The 25,663-nt window shown below is 41.0% G+C and overlaps 1 protein-coding gene across 3 annotated transcripts in view; it reads right to left on the bottom strand.

The window, feature by feature from the left end:
- The window catches only part of TMPRSS12 (transmembrane serine protease 12), a 28,696-nt gene extending 15,335 nt beyond the window's left edge, over positions 1-13,361 (bottom strand). For all 3 annotated transcript variants that reach the window (XM_041736720.1, XM_041736721.1, XM_041736722.1), the window contains exons 1-3: positions 13,166-13,361; positions 12,428-12,623; positions 2,864-3,132 (exon numbers count right to left, since the gene is read on the bottom strand). In XM_041736720.1, coding sequence (XP_041592654.1) covers positions 2,864-3,132; positions 12,428-12,623; positions 13,166-13,361 — 661 coding nt within the window. The remainder of the gene's footprint in view (positions 1-2,863; positions 3,133-12,427; positions 12,624-13,165) is intronic.
- Positions 13,362-25,663: the final 12,302 nt, after the last annotated feature.

Below are 25,663 nucleotides of genomic sequence, written 5' to 3'. Positions count from 1 at the left end.
ACTGAGCCACCCAGGGACCCCTAGCTTTATTTGTTCTTACCTCTACTTTATCTGATATTAGTGTAGCCTTTCCTGCCTTTTTTTTTTTTTCCCAGTCCAGTTCACTTTTGATTAAGTTGCCATGGTATATCTTTCCCCATCCTTTTATGTTCAACCTGCCCATATCATATTTAAAGTGAACTATGTATAAATGAACTACATGCTGGGTCATGAGTCTGACTCATTCCCAGAGTATAGCCTTCTGGCTCCAGCTTCATGAGAATCTCTGCCCACACACTTGAGCAGGCTTTGTTCTTCAATCCTCTCAAGGCCCATGAAACCACAAAAATTCACATTCAGTGTTATGGCAAATACCATCAAGATAAAAGCCAATTTCAATGCTTCAGTTATGTAAGTTCCGGTCTTCACACTCAGTCCTTGACCTATGTATTTTCTCTCTTAATAGTTTTCACTGGGAAGGTTGGTGTGTGCATGGAATCTACCATGTTGCTAGAGAGCCAACTTAATCCTTAAATCAGCTGACAGGTATTATTATTCTCATCTTGCAGATCACAAAAATATATGACATTGTGAAAGATGATAAAAGAAACACATGAGTTTTGAGGCAGGCCAACCTGGTATTGAATTTTCACTCCTCGCTTAGCTGTGTGACTTTGGCAACTTACTTAACCTCTTTAAATCTGTTTATTTACCGACGTCATACTATTTCTCATAGTATTATTGGGGGCATTTAATGAGAAATGGGTTAAAGTGCTTAGCATTTTATTAAGTACCTAGCCCTGAATAAATGGAAGCCGGTCCGGTCATTGTTATTCTAATTATTTTTAAAGAGTCTATAACTTGCCCATGGTCATTTAGCTAGTACATTCTAGGGCTGAGATTCAGACTTAGGTCTGTGATTATAAAGCCCATACTCTTTTCCCTACACATCGCTTTCTTGTTTTTGTTTTTGTTTTTAAAGATATTATTTAACTATTCATGACAGAGAGAGAATGAGAGAGAGAGAGAGAGAGAGGCAGAGACACAGGCAGAGGGAGAAGTAGGCCTCTTGCAAGGAGCCCTGATGTGGGATTCAATCCTGGATCCCGGGATCAGGCCCTAAGCTGAAGGCAGACGTTGCTCAACCGCTGAGCCACTCAGGTGTCTCACTATCTTAACTTGTTTAAACAGTAATCACAGAAGAAAAAAAAGAAAAATAATAATTCACAAATCTTTCATAGAGTTATCTGTATCATAGCTAAATAATCTACACTAATTATTTTAAACGTTTTTTTAAAAGTTTATTTATTGAAGTAAACTCTGCACCCATTGTAAGTCTCAAATTCATGACCTCAAGATCAGGAGTTGTATACTCTTCTGACTGAGACAGCCAAGTACCCCCAGTCTACACATTTTTTTATTTTATTTATTTTTTTTTAATTTATTTTTTTTTTTTTTTAATTTATGATAGTCACAGAGAGAGAGAGAGGCAGAGACACAGGCAGAGGGAGAAGCAGGCTCCATGCACCGGGAGCCTGATGTGGGATTCGATCCCGGGTCTCCAGGATCGCGCCCTGGGCCAAAGGCGGGCGCCAAACCGCTGCGCCACCCAGGGATCCCCTCTACACATTTTTTTAAAAGATTTATTCATCCATCCTGGGGTGGTGGGGGAAAAGGCAAAGGAAGAGAGAGAAAGAGAAAGAATCCCAAGCAGAGTCCCTGCTGAGTGGGGAGCCTGGTGTGGGGCTCCATGCCATGATCATGATCCAAGCTGAAATCAAGAGTTTGGAGGCCCAAGAAACTGAGCCACCCAGGAGCCCCTCCACTCATATTTAAATGGCTAGTTTCTATGGGGAATAGAAAAAAGAGTCTCAGCACTTGATCTCATATATTGCTAACTAGACTTTGATTTCTTCAAGAACAGTTCATATTTAATGTAGTACTTAGCTATTCATGCTTTTGAATAAAGAAGACCTGGATTTGCATCCTGGCTTCTCAACCTCTAAGATCCATAATTCCTGATCCATCCAAATAGGAATAATTAACATTAACTCCCTAATAGGAACATTTTTTTTTTAAATTTATTTATGATAGGCACACAGTGAGAGAGAGAGAGACAGAGACACAGGCAGAGGGAGAAGCAGGCTCCATGCACCGGGAGCCCGATGTGGGATTCGATCCCGGGTCTCCAGGATCGCGCCCTGGGCCAAGGCAGGCGCCAAACCGCTGCGCCACCCAGGGATCCCCCTAATAGGAACATTTTGAAGATACAATAATATATTTAGAAAAGGGCCAAAAACATGGTAAGTGGTCCCAAATGGTAGTTCTTGTTAGTACCAGAGGCAGAGAATATTTTCTACATTTATGTGTTCATAATTCATGATAGTTCAACTAATTGATAATTAGTGCCCATTTGTGCACTAAAGAAAATATATAGCACTCAACCTCTTTGATACTATTAAAAGGACAAAAAAAAAATTAAAAGGACATTAAATTTGATTCCTTACAGCCATAAGCTTAAGATAAGCAATGCTCTTACAGAGCTGGCTCTATCACCTGAGTTTCAGAAACTATAAAAACACTTAGAAACATCATTCTCTCTGAGAATGTTTAGAGGTTCAAGTATCTTAGCATTATAGCCAGAGAAAATCTCTATTTCTGCTCTGGAAGATAGTTTTCTCTTTCCATTTTTTTTTTTTTTTTTTTTTTAGTTTTCTCTTTCCTAAAAGCAAGAAAAAATATAAGAAAAAAAACATTTCCTTTTAAATGGTTTACAAAGACCTATTGCTCAAACTCATGATATAAAGAGATGAATATATAAAAGGGTTCATCCTCTCCAATAATCAGGAAAAAAATGTATAAATAAAATTCAGATTATAATTACCTTCCTCTTCTGTTCTTCCCCAGCCACTTATAAAACACTTTGTGTTTTGGTCCAATTTTTGGAAAATATCAAAAGGTAGACAAATAGGCTGAATATACTCATTATATCTCACTGCTTTTTTTAGATGAAACAGTGCAATATCATTTACGAAAGTTTCCAAATTGAAGCCTGGATGGATAATGATTGCTTTAACTTTTATCTTCTTGGAGTATGGATGGTGCACGTTTATATTATTAGTTCCAATCACAGCTCTCCACATTAAAGGATCTCTGAAAGAGAATAAATGTTATTACAAATATTTATTTAACTGAGTAAATATGCTTAATTTCCTAGTTTTTGTTTTTCTCATTTTAGATTAATAAAACTTTAATCCTACTTTTTTTTTTAATATTTTATTTATTTATTCATGAGAGAGAAAGAGGCAGAGACACAGGCAGAGGGAGAAGCAGGCTCCATGCAGGGAGCCCGATGTGGGACTTGATCCGGGGACTCTGTGATCACTCCCTAGGCTGAAGGCAGGCGCTCAACCGCTGAGCCACCCAAGCGTCCCTAATCCTACTTTCATGTACATAAAGTCACATCAAATAAAAACCAAAATATGATGATGTAGGAAAGGAAAAAAAGATCAGTGGGATAGATGGTCCAAAACAGACTGGAAAACAAAACAAAAACAAAAACAAACCAGACTGGAGTACATGAGATTTTAACATATGATTAAGATAGCACTTTTTAGCAGTTAACAAAAGAATGAATTATTTGGTAAGTGCTACTGGGACACCTAGCTAATTAACTAGTTTGAAAAGTGAAATAAAATTAAATATCTGAAAAACATTAAACAGTAAAATAAACTTGAAACTGATTAAGTATTTAAGTGTAAAAAATTTTTAACATAAAACTTTTAAAGTCTTCTTTTAGAAATACTTTAAGTGGTATATCTGTGATTTGCTTCAAAATAATTGAAGGAAGGAGTTGGTGAGGATAAAGATGAAATAAGATCAGACATTAGCTGGTAACTTGACGTTGGGTGATAGATATATGGGAATTCACTAAACTATTCTCTCTACTTTTGTAAATTCTTTTTTTTTTTTTACTTTTGTAAATTCTGAAGTTTTAGATGGAATATTTGGATATTAGCATGAGAATTATAAAAATTAAACTAGAACGAAAATGCTGATGAATACATAGCATTGATAGGAGAAAGAACTTTTAATAAAGTATGACAACATTAAATATATAAAACAGGAAGCAACTAGTGGATCTTGAAAATCTAAAAAAAACAATAAAAAAGTAAAAACTTTTGTTGGTCAAAATCAACAATTAAAACCTTAAGCATTTAATAGTTGTTACATTTGGAATTGGATCAGGAAGGAGGATCTTTTACTTTATACTTTGCTATTTACAAACGCTGAAATTCCTTTTCATCCTTCAAATTGGCAAAGTTGGTGAATGTGTGTGTGTGTGTATTTGATGATAATGCTCAGGACAGATAACAGTCACAAAAACAAGGGTGCCTGGGTGGCTCAGTGGTTGAGTGTCTGCCTTTGGATCTGGTTGTGATCCTGGGGTCCTGGGATTGAGTCTCATGTCAGGCTCCCCACAGGGAGCCTGCTGCTCCCTCTCCCTATGTCTCTGCTTCTCTGTGTCTCTCATGAATAAATGAATAAAATCTTAAAAAAACAAACAAAAACAACCACAGTCACAAGAGCAAAGGAACTCTTATTCATGTGGAAAGTATAAATAGACGGGTATCCTGGCAGCATGTATCAACAGTTACAGAAGTTGCATTGTATTTTTAAAAAGATTTATTTATCTGAGAGAGAGAGCAGGTGGAGGGGCAAAGGGGCAGAAAGAGAAAGTTGCTAGCAGACTCTCTGTTGAGCACAGAGCCTGACTTAGGGCTCAATCCCAGGATCCTGAGATCATGACCTGAGCCAAAACCAGGGGTTGGACACTCAACCGACTGAACCACTCAGGTGCTCCAAGTTTCACTGTATTTTACTCTGCAATTCTACTTCCTAGAATTTCTCCCAAGGAAATAGAAGATATTTAGCTCTCTTAAAAGTAAATTAGGTGACCTCTAGAAAGTTTACCAAAAAAATTTAAAGCCCTAGTTCTATTTTGTATTAAAAAAAAAAATCACTGCTTTAAGCTACTTTGAAATAATGATCTTTCGGGCAGCCCGGGTGGCTCAGTGGTTTAGCACTGCCTTTGGCCCAGGATCGAGTCCCATGTTGGGCTCCCTGCATGGAGCCTGCTGCTCCCTCTGTCTCTCTCTCTCTCATGAATAAATAAATAAAAACTTAAAAAAAAAAGAATGATCTTTCTTTTCTTTTCCAAACTTACTCAATTTATATTCCTTCCTTAATTTATATTCAGTCCATGAGATTAAAAAAAGGCTGTATATACTGAACACTGCAAAACATTGCTGAAATCCAAGAAGACATGAGGAATGCCTGGGTGGCTCAGTGATTGAGCATCTGCCTTTGGCTCAGGTCATGATCCCAGGGTCCTGGGATTGAGTCCTGCATCGGCCTCCCCACAGCAGGTCTGCTTCTCCCTCTGCCTATGTCTCTGCCTCTCTCTTTGTGTCTCTCATGAATAAATAAATAAAATCTTAAAAAAAAATAAAAATAAATAAAGAAGACATGAATAAATGGAAAGACATCCCATGTTCACGGATTGGGAGACAATATTGTTAGGATGACAATACTAGCCAAGGCAATCTACAAATTCAATGCAATCCTTATAAAAATCCCAGTATTTTTTTTGAAGAAATAGAAAAACCCATCCTAAATTCATACAGAATGTCAAGGGACTCCAAATAGCCAAAATAATCTTGAGAAAGAAGAATGTAGTTGGAGGACTTATATTTCCAGACTTCAAAACTACTGCAAACAAACAAACAAAAACTACTGCAAATGTACAGTAATCAAAACACTGTAGTACTGGCAGATACACAGACACACACATACACCCCAACGAAAAAGAATAGAGAGCTCAGAAATATACCTTGCATATTGTCTCAACTGATTTTCAACAAAAGTGTCAAGACAATTCAGTGGGGAAAGGACAGACTTTTTCAACCAATCGTGCTAGCAAATTGTATATGCATGCAAAAGAATGAAGCTGGACACTTACCTTACACCATATGCAAAAATTAACTCAAAGTAGATAAAGGCCTAAATATAAAAGTAAAAAAAAAAAACAAAAAAAACTTAGAAGAAAAAACACAGGAAAAAAAAAAAACCACAGGAGAAAACTTTCATGATATTGGATTTAGCAATGATTTCTTAGATATACACCAAACATAAATTGGACTTCCTTAAAACTGAAAACTTTTGTGCATCAAAGGACATTATCAAAAAAGTGAAACCCACAGAATGAGAGAAAATATGTTCAGATCATATATTTGATAAGAGATTAGTATCAAGAATATAAAAAGCATTCCTACATCTCAACAAAAATCCTGGGCAGCCCTGGTGGCGCAGTGGCTTAGTGCTGCAGGGTGTGATCCTGGAGACCCCGGATCAAGTCCCACGTTGAGCTCCTTGCATGGAGCCTGCTTCTCCCTCTGCCTGTGTCTCTACCTCTCTCTCTGTGTCTCTCATGAATAAATAAATAAAATCTTTAAAAAAAAAAAACAAAAAAAACAAAAATCCTAGTTAAAAATGGGCAAAGGGGGATCCCTGGGTGGCGCAGCGGTTTAGCGCCTGCCTTCGGCCCAGGGCACGATCCTGGAGACCGGGATCGAATCCCACGTTGGGCTCCCAGTGCATGGAGCCTGCTTCTCCCTCTGCCTATGTCTCTGCCTCTCTCTCTCTCTCTCTCTGTGTGTGTGACTATCATAAATAAATAATAATAATAAAAAAAGTCAAGTTTTAAAAATGGGCAAAGGATTTGAATAGATGTTCCTTCACAGAAGATACACAAATGGCCAACAAGCATATGGAAAGATGCTCAACATCACTAGTCATTAGAGAATTGCAAATTAAAACCAGTAAGATACCCTTCACACTCATTAGGATAGTTATCATAACAATAGTGTAAGTATAACTAGTGTAAGTGATGAGCTAGGCATATGGAGACTGATATTCTGAATCTTTTTCTAATCAGTATGGAGTACTGAGAGATAGAAGAAACAAACTTAAGAGATACTGTGCAGGGAGTGAATTCCTCGGCAATGGAGCTATTGGTGATGTTATCTGAAAGAATAGAGAAGGAACAGGATTACAGGATTACAGGATTTTATTTATTTTTTATTATTATTATTATTTTAGGATTACAGGATTTTAAAATTCATCTTCCAATTGGTTGAGACTGACTCCAGTATAAATGTATAGCGGGGAGCTTGAAATATGACTCAGCTGGAGAGACTTGTGAGTTTCCAGCACATGGTGATCGCTGAGACATCTCTAAGAAAGAGTACAGAGATGATAAGCCAAGAGGATAAAAGTGGGACTCTAGAAAACGTTGCCACTTAGATGATGACAAAGACTGATCAAGGAAAAGGAGAGATTTTTAAAAAAGGAGAGAGGTGACTTAGAAATGAAGAAAAGAGACAGTTTCAAGAACAGTGTTGGTCAACTTTACCATAGATTATAAAGGTCAAATTGGATGGGGACTGAGAAGTCACTGGATTTGGGACGGAGGTGGATCTCTCTCTTTTTTTTTTTTAGATTTTATTTATTTATGAGAGACAGAGAGAGAGGCAGAGACACAGGCAGAGGGAGAAGCAGGCCCCATATGCAGGGACCCAGACATGGGACTCAGTCCCGGGGCCCCAGGATCATACCCTCGGCTGAAGGCAGGCGCTAAGCTGTTGAGTCACCCAGGGATCCCCACAGTGGTGGATCTTTAATAGTGGGTTTTGACCACAGAAATCAGGCTGCAATTGGCATTTTAGGAGTCAATGCAAATGAAGCAAAAGGGAGCCTCTCAAAGAGAGTCCAACCACGAAGGGAGGTACAGTAATCGGTAGGGTTCACAGATAGACTGCTTGGGCTTTTAAATAACAATGGAGGGCAGCCCCAGTGGCCCAGCAGTTTAGCGGGCTGAAGGCCACGGGGTGTGATCCTGGAGACCCAGGATCCAGTCCCCCGTCAGGCTCTCTGCAAGGTGCCTGCTTCTCCCTCTGCCTGTGTCTCTCTCTGTCATGAATAAATAAATAAAATCTTAACAACAACAACAACGGAATGACCTAAACATGTTTGAAGGTTGTAGGGAAGAAACCAGAGAGAAGACTGAAAAATACTAGAGACAATGAGGTATGATGCAACAGCACATGTTTAAGAACTGGGTTTAGGTCAGTGGGCTGCTACTTAACAGTGGTGTGATCTCGGGCAAGTTACTAAATTTTCCTCATCTCTGGATTCCTCAAGTATAAAACAGAGATGATAATAGCTATCTCATACAGTTACTGGTAGACTTTTTTTTTTTTAAGACTTTATTAGCACAAGCAGTTAAAGGGGCAGATGGAGAGGGAGAAAGACTCACTGCTGAGCAGCGAGCCCAACTTGGGGCTCAATTCCAGGTACCTGGGATCATGACTTGAGCTGAAGGCAGATGCTTAACTGACTGAGCCAACCAGGTACCCCGGGGCTTTTTGTGTAAAAAAATTATAATTACATAATTTATAATTATATATAAATATATAATTAAATATATATTTATATATAAATATATAATTAAATTATATTTAACATCCTTAGTACCTAATATCAGAGCAAGTCTTTGAATAAATGGTTGTTCTAAGAAGGAATAAGGGATAATTGCTGGTGCAAGGTTTAGGAAATAAGGGGGGACTGGAATAGAATGTGGCAAAGTTAGTTCTCTCACAGGAGGACACTCCTGAAAAGTAGAGAATACAACTCAGTAATGTCCACTGCCTCAGCACCTAGCCTAGCATATAACGTACATTTACATCCAGTAAATGTTGAGTAAAGGAGTAAGAATGTCAGTAAGATTTAGTCTTGAGAAATGTTAAGTGGAATATGAACATTATCTTCAAATGCCTGGAAGACTAATTGGGTTAAATATATATGGCTTCAGAAAGCAGATAAAAAAAACCAAGACACTTATTTCAACATAAGAAAAGCTAAGAATTAAAGCTGTCCGAAAATGAAATGAGATTCTTTCCAAGGTAGCAGTCCATCATCACAAGAGATGCCTCAAGTACAGAGCCATGTGTTACATTATGGTTATATGTGTGGGGTTTCATTCTGGCAAACCTGGATTTGATCCCGGATTTTATTGTTCTCCAGCCATGAGCAAGGTATTTGTCTCAGAGCCTCCCTACATACAGCAGAGTGGTTGTGAAGATCAGTGAAAATTATGTATGAGAAACAAATGCCTGGCTTAGTAAATTGAAGCAACAATTATTTCAGACTAGACAACCCCTAACTTCAATCTTGTAAGGATTCATATACAGGACAGAGGCTTGATCCGACTTTAAAATGCCTCTTTGAACTCTAAGATGCTTTTTTTTTTTTTTTTAATATTTAAAAAAAATTTTTATTTATTTATTTATGAGAGAGAGAGAGAGAGAGAGAGAGAGGCAGAGAGAGACACAGGCAGAGGGAGAAGCAGGCTCCATGCACCGGGAGCCCGATGTGGGACTCGATCCCGGGTCTCCAGGATCGCGCCCTGGGCCAAAGGCAGGCGCCAAACCGCTGGGCCACCCAGGGATCCCCTGAACTCTAAGATTCTATGACAATATAACAAAACTATATTATTTGACCAAGGTCATACATCTTGCAGGTCTGTCTTTTTTTTTTTTTTAAGATTTTATTTATTTATTCATAGAGACACAGAAAGAGAGGCACAGACATAGGCAGAGGGAGAAGCAGATTCCATGCAGGGAGCCCGATGTGGGACTCAATCCCGGGTCTCCAGGATCACACCCCAGGCTGCAGGCAGTGCCAAACCGCTGCGCCACCAGGGCTGCCCCCATCTTGCAGGTCTTGAGACCTTCCTTAAAGTCACAGCACCAGAGTGTTAGGGCAAGACTAGGATACAGGTCTCCTCAATCCAAATTCATTGTTTTTCCTACCGTGTCAAAAGACTAGACCAGTAAAAGGACAACATCAGGACTTAATAGGCAAGAAGAGCTTTTCCAAGAATCTTCAAACCATATCAAACAGACCTTTCCTCCATCAACTTAAGGTCTGAAAGCAGTTTTTAAAGACAGCATGTTAGGGGTGCCTGGTTGGCTCAGTCAGAGGAGCATGGGACTCTTGATTTTGGGGTCATGAGTTCAAGCCTCATGTTGGGCATGGACCCTACTTAATAAAAAAAATAAGTTAAGATAGCATTTTATAAAGCATTGTATTGTAAAACACCCCTGAAAGAACAGAATTGATTCCTAACTCCGAAACTTTTATTTTTACATCTCTTTCTGTACCCTTTGTTTACCTCAGTATCTTATTATTTTTCTACCTCTATTCTTCAGAAGGTCAATTTATGGAACTGAAATCATCTTTCAAAAATGTAGTATACAAGAGTGCTTGGCTGGCTCAATTGGCAGAGCATGAGGCTCTTGGCCTCAGGGTCATGAGTTCAAGCCCCATGCTGGGCACAGAGCTTTCTTTAAAAAAAAAGTATACAGATTAAAACCTTATATACCCTATCAGGTCAGTTGCCCTCAATTGAATTTTGAGGGTGTTAGTTCCTCTTGGAGACTTTTCATTCTTCACCAAGAGAGCTGTTCTCTTAAAAATTAAATTCTAAAGGGATATTATAGGACAGTACTATGGCATCCCAAAGGATTTTTCATAGAGCTTCATACTGAATGGTTAGGAGGATCAGAGAGTTCTTTTTTTTTTTAAGATTTTATTTATTTATTCATGAGAGACACACAGAGAGAGGCAGAGACACAGGCAGAGGGAGAAGCAGGCTCCCTGCAGAGAGCCTGATGCAGGACTTGATCCCAGGACCCCGGGATCACGACCCAAGCCGAAGGCAGACGCTCAACCCCTGAGCCACCCGGGCTGCCCGGATCAGAGTTCTATTCTGTGGTAAATCCTATTTCTCTAAGACTGACATCATCCATACAATAAACATTTATTATGTCTTCTATTAAGTAGGCCAAGTCCTATATTAGTCCAAGGAATACAAAATAAAATACATGGCCCTTTTTTAAAAAAGAGCTCATCTATCATAAAAAAAAAAAAAAAAAAAAAAAAAAAGCTCATGATTCAGGGGCACTGGGTGCCTCAGCTGATTAAGTGTCTGTCTTGGGCGCAGGTCTTGAGATCTTAGGATCTTGGGATGGAGCCCTCATTGGTCTCCCTATTCAGTGGGGAGTCTGTTTCCCCCTCTGCCCACCTCCCCTCATGCTGGCTTGCTTGCTTTCTTCCTTCTTTCCTTTTAAATATTTTATTTATTTATTTGACAGAGGGAAAGAGGGCACAAGCAAGGGGAATGGGAGAGGGAGACGCAGGCTCCCCACCAAGCAGGGAGCCTGATGCAGGGCTGGATCCCAGGACCCCGGGACCACGACCGGAACCAAAGACAGATGCTTAACAGACTGAGCCACCCAGGTACCCTGCTTTCTTTCAAATAAATAAGTAAATAAAAATCTTTTAAAAACCCTCAAAAAACTCATGATCCAATAGTGAGAAAGGCAAACACAGAGTTACAATATAAGTTTTAAAAGCTAAAAGACAACTGCAATTATTTAAACAACAACAATTATTTAAAGCAGTCTGACAAATTGCAACCAGAGACCAAATCTGACTTATCTCCTATTTTTTGCATAGCCCACAAGCAAAAAGACTGTTTTTTATACTTGTAGATGGTTGGGGGGGGGGGGGTAGGGAACAACAACAACAAAGTATTTTGTTCCAATTTCAGTGTTCATAAATAAAGTTTTATGGGATCACGGCATACTTATTCAATTATATTATCTATGGCCACTTTGGTTCTTTTTTATTTATTTATTTATTTTTAATATTTTATTTATTTATTCACAGAGAGAGAGGCAGAGACACAGGCAGAGGGAGAAGCAGGCTCCATGCAGGGAGCCCGACGTGGGACTCGATCCAGGGTCTCCAGGATCACGCCCCAGGCTGCAGGCGGCGCTAAACCCCTGCGCCACTGGGGCCGCCCGGCCACTTTGGTTCTATAGTGACAGAGCTGAATAGCTGTGAGAGAGTCCTTAAAATTTTTACTATTTCTAGAAAGTGTGTTGACCTCTGATTTATAGGACTCATTCCAACAAAACCGTGTGCTGGTGTAAAGCATTACGGCTACTGGTAAACACACAGTGTAACTGAGCACGGCTGAGGTCAAAGGATCCTCTGCCGCTTGAAAATATCCCCCGATGGGATCCCTGGGTGGCGCAGCGGTTTGGCGCCTGCCTTTGGCCCAGGGTGCGATCCTGGAGACCCGGGATCGAATCCCACATCGGGCTCCCGGTGCATGGAGCCTGCTTCTCCCTCTGCCTGTGTCTCTGCCTCTCTCTCTCTCTCTGTGACTATCATAAATAAATAAAAATTAAAAAAGAAAAAAAAAAGAAAATATCCCCCGAGAAAAATAAAATAGAGGACTTGTGCTCTGGATACATACCTAGCGTCCTTAGTACAGTGGGCAGCTGTGAGGACCCAGTTATTTTTCACTAAGCTTCCCCCACATATGTGAGCAAGAATTCTTCCCGACTGAATCTGCAGGCTAACTACCCACGGCCATGCACCAATTTGAGCTGCTGTGCCCCCTATTATCCGGGACCCTTTCAATGCATCTGCAAGTGGCGCTATTCCGCAACCTAAAAACAAAAATCATATATTATTTGCACTGAACATCTAATGATATGTATTCCTAATCTTAACATACTAATATATAATCCTTTAAGTTCCTATTTATTTTAAATCCCTATTTACTTATATATTTTAAATAAATAAAATAAATTTTAATTATTTATTCACGAGAGACACAGAGAGAGGCAGAGGCACGGGCAGAGGGAGACGCAGGCTCCCCGCCCGACGAGGGGCTCGATCCAGGGACCCCGGGGTCACGCCCTGAGGGGAAGACAGACGGTCAACCACTGAGCGGCCCCCTCAGGCGCCCCGATTCCGCTGAATTTCTAGTCTTTAAAATGGGAATGACGAGCCTCAGAACGGTCTGAGCATACATCGCCGAGCTCCACAAGCGTACGGTGTTCCTGCCGTCATTAACGGGGCCGCTTGGGTCTGTACATTTTGGAGGCAGAGGGAAAAGCAGAAAAGGAGGGACCTCGACTCAAACGCGACCACACGGGGGAAGGACACACACGGGCGCTGTGCAAAGGCGGGACTGAACCGATACTGCCCTCTGCGGCCGCCGCTCCGTCCTCCGGGGCCTGCAGCGCCTTCCACCTCCCTTGCCGGGCCCTGCGCCAGCCCGAGGCACCGGCCTGCTCCCGCCAGGAGCGCCGCCCCGTCCGCTCGGAGAGCCAGTCGTGTCCGGAGCAGGGGAGAGCGCTCCCCACGAAGAGCAGCGCGGCGCTCAGGAGCCGCAGCCCCATCTTGGAACTTCCGGTGGGCAAGATGGCGGCACGCACGGCCTAGGAGGCGGTGCGTGCGTGCGTGCGTGCGTGCGCGTGCGTGCGTGCAGGAGGGCCAAGCGGGGCGTGGGGACCGCTGCGGGCGCTGCCGACCTGGCCGCACCTGCGTGGCCTGCGGGCGGCCGCCCCCGGGACAGATGTGGGGAGGAGCCCCGCGCCCCGCCGGCGTCAGAGCGCTCGCTGCTTGGCCAGATCCATAGGCTCGTTCGGCGCACATGGGGCGGTCGTGCTGGGAGTGGGGTGCAGCGCCCCTGGGCAGCGCGAGCTCAGCTTGGAGGGTCCGGAAGGCTTCCAGAAGTAAGGGCGTGCAAACCCACGCGGGCAGGCTGGGAGGGGAGAAGGAAGCAGAAGACAAAGCAAGTGCAGAGGTTGGGGTCTGAGATAAGACAGGCAAAATAAATAAATAAAATTAAGAAGAAAAAAAAAAAAAAGATAGGCACTGGGGAACCCAGATTCCGGTACAGGTCCAATCTGTCTCGTTCTTGATTGTGTTGTAGTGGTTTTGTCTTCGACCGATGACCTCAGGGTGAGCTGATAAGATCAAATTGAAGGACCTGGAAAGTTAAAGGCAAACAATGACTGGTGGTAACAGCACACACTGTCTCCTCTGTCTCTCTCTGTCTCTCTCTCCCCCACCCCCCTTCAGTTCCTAGTCTGAGAGATGAATTATTCTTGGTCCATCTCAGAGCCCCTTTGGCATTCCAGAAACACTGTGGGGAGAGATCACAGGTAAGTGGCTCCAGTTGGTTGGTGCACCCAACAAGCAGGCATTAACCTCACACTGTGCACCCATACTGAAATAAATATCCCGTCACAGGATAGGTGTGAAGGGTGTGAGGACCTGGTGCTTTTGACGAGCCTGGGTGGCTCGTTGTTAAGCATCCAACTCATTTTTTGCTCAGGTCTCAGGGTTATGAGATTGAGCCCTGTATCCAGCTGTGCGCTGGATGTGGAGCCTGCCTAAGGTTCTCTTCCTTTGCCCCATTGCCTCTAAAAAAAAAAAGAAAAAAAAAAGAAAAGAAAGAGAAAAAAGAAAGAAAAAGAAAAGGAAAAAGAAAGAAAGGAGAGAGGAAAGAAAGAAAAAGAAAGAGAAGAAAGAAAAAAGAAAGAAGAGAAAGAAACCTGGTCCTCTAATCCGGAGAACATTATAACTTGGCTAGCAGAGGGGATCCCTGGGTGGCTCAGTGGTTTAGCGCCTGCCTTTGGCCCAGGGCGCGATCCTGGAGTCCTGGGATCGAGTCCTGCTTCGGGCTCCTGGCATGGAGCCTGCTTCTCCCTCCTCCTGTGTCTCTGCCTCTCTCTGTCTCTATCATAAATAAATAAATAAATCTTAAAAAAAAAAAAAAAAAAAAAACTTGGCTAGCAGAGAAAAACCACCTGGGGAACAAAGAAATAGACCATGACACCCAATACAAATTCAGACAGAAGGGATTAGTGTGGGCTGTGGCAGTCTGGGAAGGGGGGGGACCCCCTAAGGAGGGGGTCGTGAGCTGGGCCTAGATTGTGGGGGAAAATCAAGAAGAGGAAGGAGATGTAGTGAAGACCTGCTAGGGTAAAGGGACAGCATAAACAAAAGCGTGGATATTTATCCATGCATGTTTCTCCTGAGAAACAGAACCAATAGAATATGTAGAAATCTATCTTACAAGATATTTATTATGGAAATTGGCTCATGCAGTTAAGGAGGCTGAGAAGTCCCAAGATATGTCGTCTGTAAGCTGGAGAACTAGGAAAACCAGTGGTATCAGACAGTCCCAAAGCAAAGGGCTGAGAACCAGGAGCTCTGATGTAGGAGAGTGGGAGAGATGGAGGCCCCAAGTCAAGGTGAAAGGGAGGATTTACCCTTCCTCCACCTTTTTGTTCTATTTGGGCCTTCAGCGGACTGTATTGAATGACACCTGTGTACACTGGTGAGGGCAGATCTTCTTTACCTCAGGCTACTGATTTAATGCTAATCTCTTCCAGAAACATTCTCAGAGGCAAAGCCAGAAATATTTTACCAGCTATCTGGGCATACTTAGGTCAAGTTGATACATAAAATTAACCCTCACAGTCATAAAAATGTAGCGTGTGTGTGTGTGTAATTTTATTATTCTTTTTACTGTTTTTCTATATAGAAAAAGAGAGAAGCCTTATTATTATTATTTTTAGATTTTATTCATGAGACACAGGGAGAAAGGCATAGACACAGGCAGAAGGAGAAACAGGCTTCCTGCAAGGAGCCCAACACAGGACTCGATTCCAGACCAGGGATCATGCCCTGAGCCAAAGGCAGACGCTTAACCGCTGAGCCACCCAGCGGTCCCAAGAGAAGCCATTTTTGATCAGGATATGTAAGAGAATAAGTTACAGGCTTCTTTCTGGTTTTGTATTTGATTTGATTCTGTTTTGAGTCCAGAGTCCACATGTGTGGCCCTTCTTCCCTTTAGCAGAGTCATTTAATATGGTTTTTAGATATGCAGTAGTAAGCTGGGAACCTGCTTCCCATTTACGGGTAAGGTGTTGACTGCTCAGTATAATTGGAGAGAGACTTTTCAGTGTGCAAAGGAAACTGGGGAAGAAGGAGGAAAGAAGCAGGCAGCCCAGCCCCATGGCAGAAGGCCAGACCTGAGCCAAAAAAGATCTATGAGGGTTTCACTGGGGTTGACCCAGGTTTTTTAAGAACAGTGATGTCTGATGTTTGGTTTTAAGTTCTTTTGTCATTGCAATCTTGAGCTGTGCTGAAGGTTGCTTCTGTTACCTGCTCCCCTCCCCCCTCAGTAACAAGGGAGCAGTGTGGGCTGTGGTAGTCTGGGGGGTGGTCATGTGACGGGGAATTAAGGTACAGCCAGGACAGGCCAGCTGCCTTGCTCATATCATCTTTCCGAGGTCGTCCTGGTTGGCAGCATTAAATCAAAGGAGGCTATTAGTTGGGGCTTGCAGGTGGTAACGCGAGGGAAAGGGAACAGGGCTGTGCTGAAATCAGTGGGTGGGAGGCTGGCGATATTGGAGTGAAACAAGTTGCAGCTTGGACTGACCCACAGGCAGACACGAAACAGACTTCCTGTTCCTCAGATATTTTAGTGGAAGGTGATCCTCGAAACACAGTTGGGGTGTGTTTTTGGGACGTGGGAGATGATCAGATTGGGTATGGCTGTGAAAGTAGGTCAAATGACTGGTCTTGCTGCGACAGATAACAAGAGATTTAACAAATTTCTTTTACATATTCTGATCAAAGAATGTAGCCAAGTCACGAAAGGGCTAATGTGAACCAGTAACTGGAGAGGTCCTGCGCCTGGATGTCCTCTGCATTTTGCAGATCTTCCACTCTTCTTCCCTGTATTGTCACTTCCTTTCTTTGTGGGATTACTCCCATCAGCAGAAAAATATCCCCTGGGGTGGTAGGCAGCCTCCAAAATTACCTCCATTTAGCCCTCTCCTGGTATTTACGCCCTCATTTAATCCCCTGCTCCCCACTGCCATCAGTGCCAGCTAGATTTAGTGACATGTTTCTAGCAAATAGAAAGTGGCAGAGGTGATGGGCTGATGGGCTGTCACTTCCAAGATTAGTTTATAAAAAGATTGTGACTTGTTCTTGACGTTCTCTCCCCCTCTCTCCCTTAGAGGGAAGCTGGCTACCTGGCTGTGAGTTGCTCTAAGGAGCGGCCTCTAGCAGTAGCCAGAGAGGGACTGAGTCCTGTCTTACGGCCAAGAAGAACCCAATCATAGCACACCACGTGAATGGGATGGGAAGCAGATCTCCCCCGCCCTGGTCAAACCTGCAGATGAGACCACAGTTCTGGCTAACACTATAGTTGTGACCTCACAAGAGACCTTAAGCCAGAGGCACGCCACTGAGCCAAATTCAAGATTCTTGCCCCACAGAAACCATGAGCTTATTTCCGAATTCATTTGATTTCATTTTCAAACTCACTCAAAATCAGGAAGATGCAGACTGAAACCATGAACTCTCAATTCTCATAAGATTTGTAAAAAATTACAGTTGGTGACAATCTGAACAATGGGTACATTTATATGTTGCTAACTGGAGAGTATATTGTTATAACATTTTGGAAAAGAATTTGACTTTATGGGCAGCCTGGGTGGCTCAGCAGTTAAGCGCCACCTTCAGCCCAGGGTGTGGTCCTGGAGACCCGGGATCGAATCCCGTCGGCTCCATGCATGGAGCCTGCTTCTCCCTCTGCCTGTCTCTGCCTCTCTCTCTCTCTCTGTGTCTCTCATGAATACATTTTTAAAAATTTAAAAAAAAGAAAAAAAAAGAATTTGACTTTATTTAGAGAAGGTGATGATGTGTATTCTCTATGACTCAGCAATTTCAACCTGGTATACTTTCCAGAGAAACTCATGCTCATGATGCACAACAGAATTAGCTGTAATAGTAAAAATCTGGAAACAGTTCAGATGTCCCTCAATAATAGATTCCAAAGTAGGTAGATGCGTTGTGTCATAGTCACAGTACATATAAGGTAAAATGAATGAATTACAGCTATAACCACATGAATAAAAGTCAAGAACAATACTGTATGAAACAAAACTAGCTGCAGAAGAAAACTCACTGTAGATTCAACTTATGTTAAAGTCAAAAACATGCAAAACTAAACAATATATTGTGTAGAGCAGAGCTGTCCACTGGAACTCTGCAATGATGCAAATATTCTGTAACCAGTATAGTGACCACTAGACGTGTGGCTATGAAGCACTTAAAATATGGCTAACATGACTGAGGAACTGAATATTAATTTTAATTTTAACTTAAATTGTTACCTGCGGCTAGTGACAACCACATTGCACACCCAGTTTATAAAGAGAATCCATGGAATACTAAATACAAAATTTAGGGATCCACTACCCACTACCTATTTTTGTTGTATTGAATATTTAGTCCATATAAAAGAATATTTATAGTACGGTGTATGTACAGTTTAAAGAATAACAATACAAGGATGCCCACTTAAGAAAAAGAATATTGTTACTTTTATTTTTTTATTATTTTATTTATAATTTTTTATTGTTTTTTAAAATATTTTATTTATTTATTTTTTTATTGTTACTTTTAAAATCCCCTTTGTACCCCTCCCTGATTCTCTCCTTTTCTCTTTCCCTAGAAATAACCAATATTCTAATTTTTGTATTTATTTTTAAAGATTTTATTTATTTATTCATGAGAGACAGAGAGAGAGAGGCAGAGACCCGGGCAGAGGGAGCAGCAGGCTCCGTGCAGGGAACCGGACCTGGGACTTGATCCCAGGTCTCCAGGATCACTCCTTGGACTGAAGGTGGCGCTAAACAGGCTGCCCTGTAGTTTTCTTATATTATCTTTTTCTGGTTTTGGTTTTAGGGTAATGCTAGCCTCATAAAATGATTTAGGAGATATTTCTTCTGTTTATACCTTCTGAAAGAGATGGTGGAGAATTGGTATAAATGTAATTCCTTAAGTGTTTGGGAGAATTCACCAGTGAACCCATTTGGGTCTAGTGCTTTCTATTTTGAAAGGTTATTCATTATTGATTTACATTTCTTTAATAAATATAGGTCTATTCAGATGGTCTATTTCTTCTTGTGTGAATTTTTTTTGTCAGATTGTGTCTTTTAAGGAATTGATCCATTTCATCTAGTTTATCAAATTTGTTGGCATCAAGTTTTTCAGAATATTCCTTTATTTTAATGTCTATGGGATCAGTAATGATGTCCTCTCTTCCCATTTTTTAAAAGATTTTATTTATTTATTTATGGGAGGCACAGAGAGAGGCAGAGACACAGGCAGAGGGAGAAGCAGGCTCCATGCAGGGAGCCCAATGCGGGACTCGATCCCAGGTCTCCCGGATCAGGCCCTGGGCTGAAGGCGGCGCTAAACCGCTGAACCACCCAGGCTGCCCCATTTTATTTATTTTCAAGATTTTATTTATTTATTCTGTGTCTCATGAATGATTTTATTTATTTATTCTGTGTCTCTGAGAGGCAGAGACAGAGGGAGAGGGAGATGCAGGCTCCATGCAGGAGCCCGATGCAGGACTTGATTCCAGGACCCCCAGGATCATGCCCTGAGCCAAAGGCAGATGCTCAACCACTGAGCCACCCAAGTGTCCCCGCTCTTTGCATTTTATTTTTATTTTTTATAAATGTTTTATTTATTCATGAGAAGCACACACACAGAGAGGCAGAGGCACAGGCAGAGGGAGAAGCAGACTCCATGCAGGGAGCCCGATGTGGCACTCGATCCAGGGGCCTTCAGGATCACATCCTGAGCCAAAGGCAGACACCCAGCTGCTGAACCACCCAGGCATCCCCCCTCTTTGCATTTTAATATTAATTTGTGTCTTCTTTTCTTCCTGACCTGTTTAGAGGCTTATCAATTTTATTGATCTTTTCAAAGAACCAGTTTTTGGTTTCATTGATTTTTTTCCATTGATTTTCTATTTTCAATTTCATAGATTTCTGTTCTAATTTTTATAATTTTTCTCTCCTGCTTTTAAGTGAATTTAACAATGTTTCCCTGTGTTTTGTACATTTTTTGGTGATTTGTTTAGGATGTACCTTTTCTGATCTAAGAAATCCTTCTCTAAGTTGAGGTCTCAAAGATACTCCTTACCTTATCTTCTAAACGTTTTATACTTTTTGTTTCTCCTATTTAAATCTTCCATTCAGCCAGAACTAATTTTTGTGTATGGTGTGCAGTAGGAATCTAATTTCCATTTTTCCTATGTGAATAACAAGTACTTCCAGCACCATTTATTTAAACTTTTTGTATGGAAAAATCATGTATAGGGCAGCCCCGGGTGGCTCAGTGGTTTGACGCCACCTTCAGCCTGGAGAGTGATCCTGGAGACCTGGGATTGAGTCCCATGTCGGGCTCCCTGCATGGAGCCTGCTTCTCCCTCTGTCTGCGTCTGTGCCTCTTTCTCTCTCCGTCTCTCATGAATAAATAAATAAAATCTAAAAATAAATGTATATACAAAGGCAGAATAATAAACTCCATGACAATTATCATTTTATGGCCAATCTTGCTACATTTATATCCCTAGCTACCTTCCCCCACCACCAAAATTATTTTGAATAATTTTATCTATAAACATTTTATTATTTAGTTCAAAAAATAAGGTATTTTAGAACATAACTGCAACACTATTATCACACTTAATTATAATTCTTTTTTTATTTTTTTAAATTATAATTCTTTAATAGCAACTCTTTAAATAAATCCAGCATTACCCTGATACCCAAAACCAAAGACATTACAAGAACATAATGCTGCAGACCAATATCCCTCATGAACAGAGACACAAAAATCTTTAATAAAACATTAGCAGACCAAACTCCAGAATTAATAAAACAGATTATCATGACCAAATAGTAGTTCTCCTGAGAATGCAAGACTGGTTCAATATGAAGAAATCAATTAATAAAATCTGTCATAGAAACAAAGTAATAAAAGCTCCATGATGATGTCAATGGGTGTAGAAAAAGCATCTGGTAAAATTCAACCTCTGTCCTTGATAAATAAAAATCTCATGAACTAGGAACAGAAGGACACTCCCCTGGGATGCCTGGGTGGCTCAGTGGTTGAGCATCTGCCTTCAGCTCAGAGCGTGATCCTGGAGTCCTGGGGTCAAGTCCCACGTCGGGCTCCCTGCATGGAGCCTGCTTCTCCCTCTGCCTGTGTCTCTGCCTCTCTCTCTCTGTCTCTCATGAATAAATAAATAAAATCTTTTAAAAAAAAATTCTGAGGAAGAAAATTTAAAAAGATCTAAACAAAGGAGATATCTTGTGTTTATGGATTGGAAGCCTCAGTATTGGTAAAATGTCAATTCTCCCTAATTGATCTCTATATAGGTTTAATACAATCCAATCAAAATCCACCAGGATTGGGGATCCCTGGGTGGCGCAGCGGTTTGGCGCCTGCCTTTGGCCCAGGGCGCGATCCTGGAGACCCGGGATCGAGTCCCACATCGGGCTCCCGGTGCATGGAGCCTGCTTCTCCCTCTGCCTGTGTCTCTGCCTCTCTCTCTCTCTCTCTCTCTGTGACTATCATAAAAATTAAAAAAAAAAAAAAAAAATCCACTAGGATTTTTTAAATTTATATTTAATATAATTTATTTATTTAATATAAATTTATTTATTTATTTAATATAAATTATTATTAATATTTAATATTATTTATTTATTTAATATAAATTTATTTATTTATTTATTTATTTATTTATTTATTTATGATAGTCACACGCAGAGAGAGAGGCAGAGACACAGGCAGAGGGAGAAGCGGGCTCCATGCACCGGGAGCCCGACGTGGGATTCGATCCCGGGTCTCCAGGATCGCGCCCTGGGCCAAAGGCAGGTGCCAAACCGCTGCGCCACCCAGGGATCCCTTTATTTATTTATTTTTAAGATTTTATTTATTTATTCATCAGAGACAGAGACAGAGACAGAGAGAGAGGCAGAGACACAGGCAGAGGGAGAAGCAGGCTCCATGCAGGGAGCCGGATGTGGGACTTGATCCCAGGTCTCCAGGATCATGCCCTGGGCCGAAGGCAGGCACTAAACCACTGAGCCACCCAGGGATCCCCAGGATTTTTTTTAAAATAGATACTGGCAAAAGAAAAAAAATAAAAATAAAAATAAAAAAATAGATACTGGCAAGTTGATTCTAGTATTTATATAGAAAGGCAGAGGCACCTGGATGGCTCAGCAGTTGAGCTTCTGTCTTTGGCTCAGGGCCTGGTCTCGTGATCCGGGATCGAGGCCCCACATCGGGCTCCTCGAAGGGAGCCTGCTTTTCTGCCTGTGTGTCTCTGCCTCCCTCTCTGTTGTCTCTCATAAATAAAATCTTAAAAAAAAAAAAAAAAAAGGCAAAAGAGCTAGGATAGCCAAAACAATTTTAATGGGGGAAAAAACAAGACTTACTATACCTGATTTCAAGACTTACCATAAAGTTACAGTAATCAAAACTGTGGTTTTGGTGAAAGGACACATATAGATCAATGGAACATTGTTATACGAAACCAATTCTTTTGAAAAAAGGACTTATTTTATTGCCCAATATATAAACACTTTTGTTAGAAAAGAACTGCTTCTTTGTATTCTACATCCAATTTCACCAATGAAAAGATGCACATTTTTAACACTTAAACATCTCTGAAATCAGTGTGCATCTGGCCATCAGTGCCCCGTCGTACTCGCACTGGCAGTGGGTTTTCTCTTACTGGTACTTCGGGGCGCCTGGGTGGCTCAGTCAGTTAAGCATCCAGTTCTTAATTTCAGCTCAGGTCTTGATCTCAGGGTCCTTCTTACTTGTACTTAAGATAATAGTATGCCTTACAACCAATGGTGGTTTACAGCTGGTGAAATTCAGTATATTAGGTCAAGGTTTTTACTTGTTCAATGTCTTTACTGTTTTCCTGCTTTTTGCATTAGTTGTGAGAGAGGTATGTTAAAAACCTGATCATATATTTTTCTTTCTCATTACATTTCTGCATTTTTCTTCACATCCTGATCCTTATTACATGCATTCAAGTTTAGATGTTTCATCTCCCAGATGAATTGTATCTTTCATTTTAGAGTGACTGTCTTGTCCCCCAAGTAAAATTTTTTCTTTAAAGTTTATTTTGTTCAATTGAAATATAGCTATACCAGTGCTTTCCTTTGGCTAGTATTTGGCTGGTGTAACTTTTTCCATGTTTTTCCGTTCAACCCTCTGTATTCTTGTGTTTTAGATATGCCTTTTGTAAATTACATATAGCTGGACATTGTTTTCTAATTCAACATGACAATCTTTAGTATTTAACTGAAATGCCCAGTGCTTTTACCTTTATCATGACTGATACATACAGATTTCTCTTTTACTTTGGGCAATTTGTCCTGCCTGTTTCTTTTCTCTGTTTTCTTTTGGACTAATGAGTGTTTGTATTAGGCATAGAATTCTAGATGTTTTACTATGTACAATGATAGACTTTTTCAACAGAGGACTCTTTCCTCTTTTCCTCAAGTAGTTTGAGCTTGTGGAAAGATCATGTTTTATGTTTATTTGGTATCCAAGTACAATGTTTTGTACAGTTAATTCATAGAAATTGCATTCAATTACTTATGATAGGCAAATAAGTAATGTCTTTCTCCTTTTTGTTTTTTTTTTATTTTTTTAATTTTTATTTATTTATGATAGGCACACAGTGAGAGAGAGAGGCAGAGACATAGGCAGAGGGAGAAGCAGGCTCCATGCACCGGGAGCCTGACGTGGGATTCGATCCCGGGTCTCCAGGATAGCGCCCTGGGCCAAAGGCAGGCGCTAAACCGCTGCACCACCCAGGGATCCCTCTTTCTCCTTTTTGAAATGCAGTTAGAAAGTCTAAGTCCATTTTTGTTTAGTATTTTATAAACTTAATCTAAGTGTTATTTGCAGAATATTTCTGGAATTTAAAAAAATTGTGGAGGGGGGAGGAAGCATTTTTTTTCCAGATGTACTATTAAGTATCTAATTATTGTCAACAGAATATAAAATGCATTTTTTTGCCAAAACAAAGTATTTTTTTTTTAATTTTAAAAGATTTTTTATTTATTTTTTCATAGAGATGCAAAGAGAGAGAGAGGGAGAGGGAGAGGGAGAGGGAGGCAGAGACACAGGCAGAGGGAGAATCAGGCTCCATGCAGAGAGCCTGACATGGGACTCGATCCCAGGACTCCAGGATCATGCCCTGGGCTGCAGGCGGCGCTAAACCGCTGCGCCACCAGGGCTGCCCCCCAAACAAAGTATTGTTACCATACATAAAGTCCTAAGTTTTCTTTGGTCTTCTTGGTCTTTCATTTAGAGAATGGGACATATTAAGATACCATTTATGAACTTCTAAAAAAGACATCATCTAATCTGTGTTATTTATAAATTTATGTAGTAAATATAAAAACATGGACTTGGGGGCACCTGTCAGTAGAGCGTGTGACTCTTGATCTTAGGGTTGTGAGTTCCAGCCCCATAATGGGTATAGAGATTACTTTCAAAAAATGGACTGGATCCACACTAAACTCACGATACTGGTTTCCTTTAGGAAGGGAAATTGGACTAGGGATCAGAAAATTATCTGAAGTAAAGATAACAATATTAACATTTATTATTGTTTTTTTTTTAAACTTGTTTTTTTCTTTTTAAGATTTCACTCATTGATTGATGAGAGACACACAGAGAGAGAAAGAGCCAGAGACATAGGCAGAGGGAGAAGCAGGCACCATGCAGGGAGCCCGATGTGGGACTCGATCCCGGGTCTCCAGGATCACGTTCCTGGCTGAAGGTGGCGCTAAACTTCTGAGCCACCGGGGCTGCCCAACATTTATTATTCTGAATGGTGGGTGTACAAGGATTTGATATGGTCAACTTGTGTAGTTTTTTTATATATTGTTTTTTAAAAGTTTGTAAAACTGTGATTTAAAAATAAAGGTTGCCATCTAGTGGGCACATTTAAATAGAACCTTAAGGGATCCCTGGGTGGTGCAGCGGTTTAGCGCCTGCCTTTGGCCCAGGGCGCGATCCTGGAGATCCGGGATCGAATCCCACGCCGGGCTCCCGGTGCATGGAGCCTGCTTCTCCCTCTGCCTATGTCTCTGCCTACCTCTCTCTGTGTGTGTGACTATCATAAATAAATAAAAAATTAAAAAAAAATAAATAGAACCTTAAAAATCTTTGCTAATAGGTAAAGATAACAACAGAACAAGGCTTTTTAGACACTTCAACACAGATAAGAAGGTACATTCTGGTGGTCAAGATCACAAACTTTTGGAGTTGATCACATCTAGGTCTGAACCCTAATTTTGTTATTTACTGTGTGATTTGGGCAAAGTTTCAAACTTTCCTTGCCTCAGTGAATTTGAACCCCAGACATTGATTCATTTGGAGCATCCCTATGAACCAGGTAAGCGCTGCTTCAGACTGTGGGTATGTGGAAAAGCACAAAAGAGAATCTCTCTCTAGAGTTTAATAGAGAGGGACTATTATTTTATTTTTTAAAATGGGATTAGTGTCCTTTTATGTATTTATTCTAAGCTCTACACCCAACGTGGGGCTTAAAAAAAAAACAAACCCAAGATCGAGTCACATGCTCTACCTACTGAGCCAGTGAGGTGCTTTAGGACTACCACGATTGGTAGACTTAAGTCCTAGATCCCTAGTTATTAATGCTCATATCACCTTAGGCAAGTAATAAGATCACAAGATGACGATATCTAAATTCCACAAGAGGTGTAACACTATCTTGTACACTCTTCCTTCTAAGGCTTGACATATAAAA

This window comes from Vulpes lagopus, chromosome 21 (genome assembly GCF_018345385.1).
Source record: "Vulpes lagopus strain Blue_001 chromosome 21, ASM1834538v1, whole genome shotgun sequence".
NCBI lineage: Eukaryota > Metazoa > Chordata > Mammalia > Carnivora > Canidae > Vulpes > Vulpes lagopus.
The sequence above is the reverse complement of the archived record's forward strand: the minus strand, read 5'-3'. Positions and strand labels throughout refer to the sequence as shown.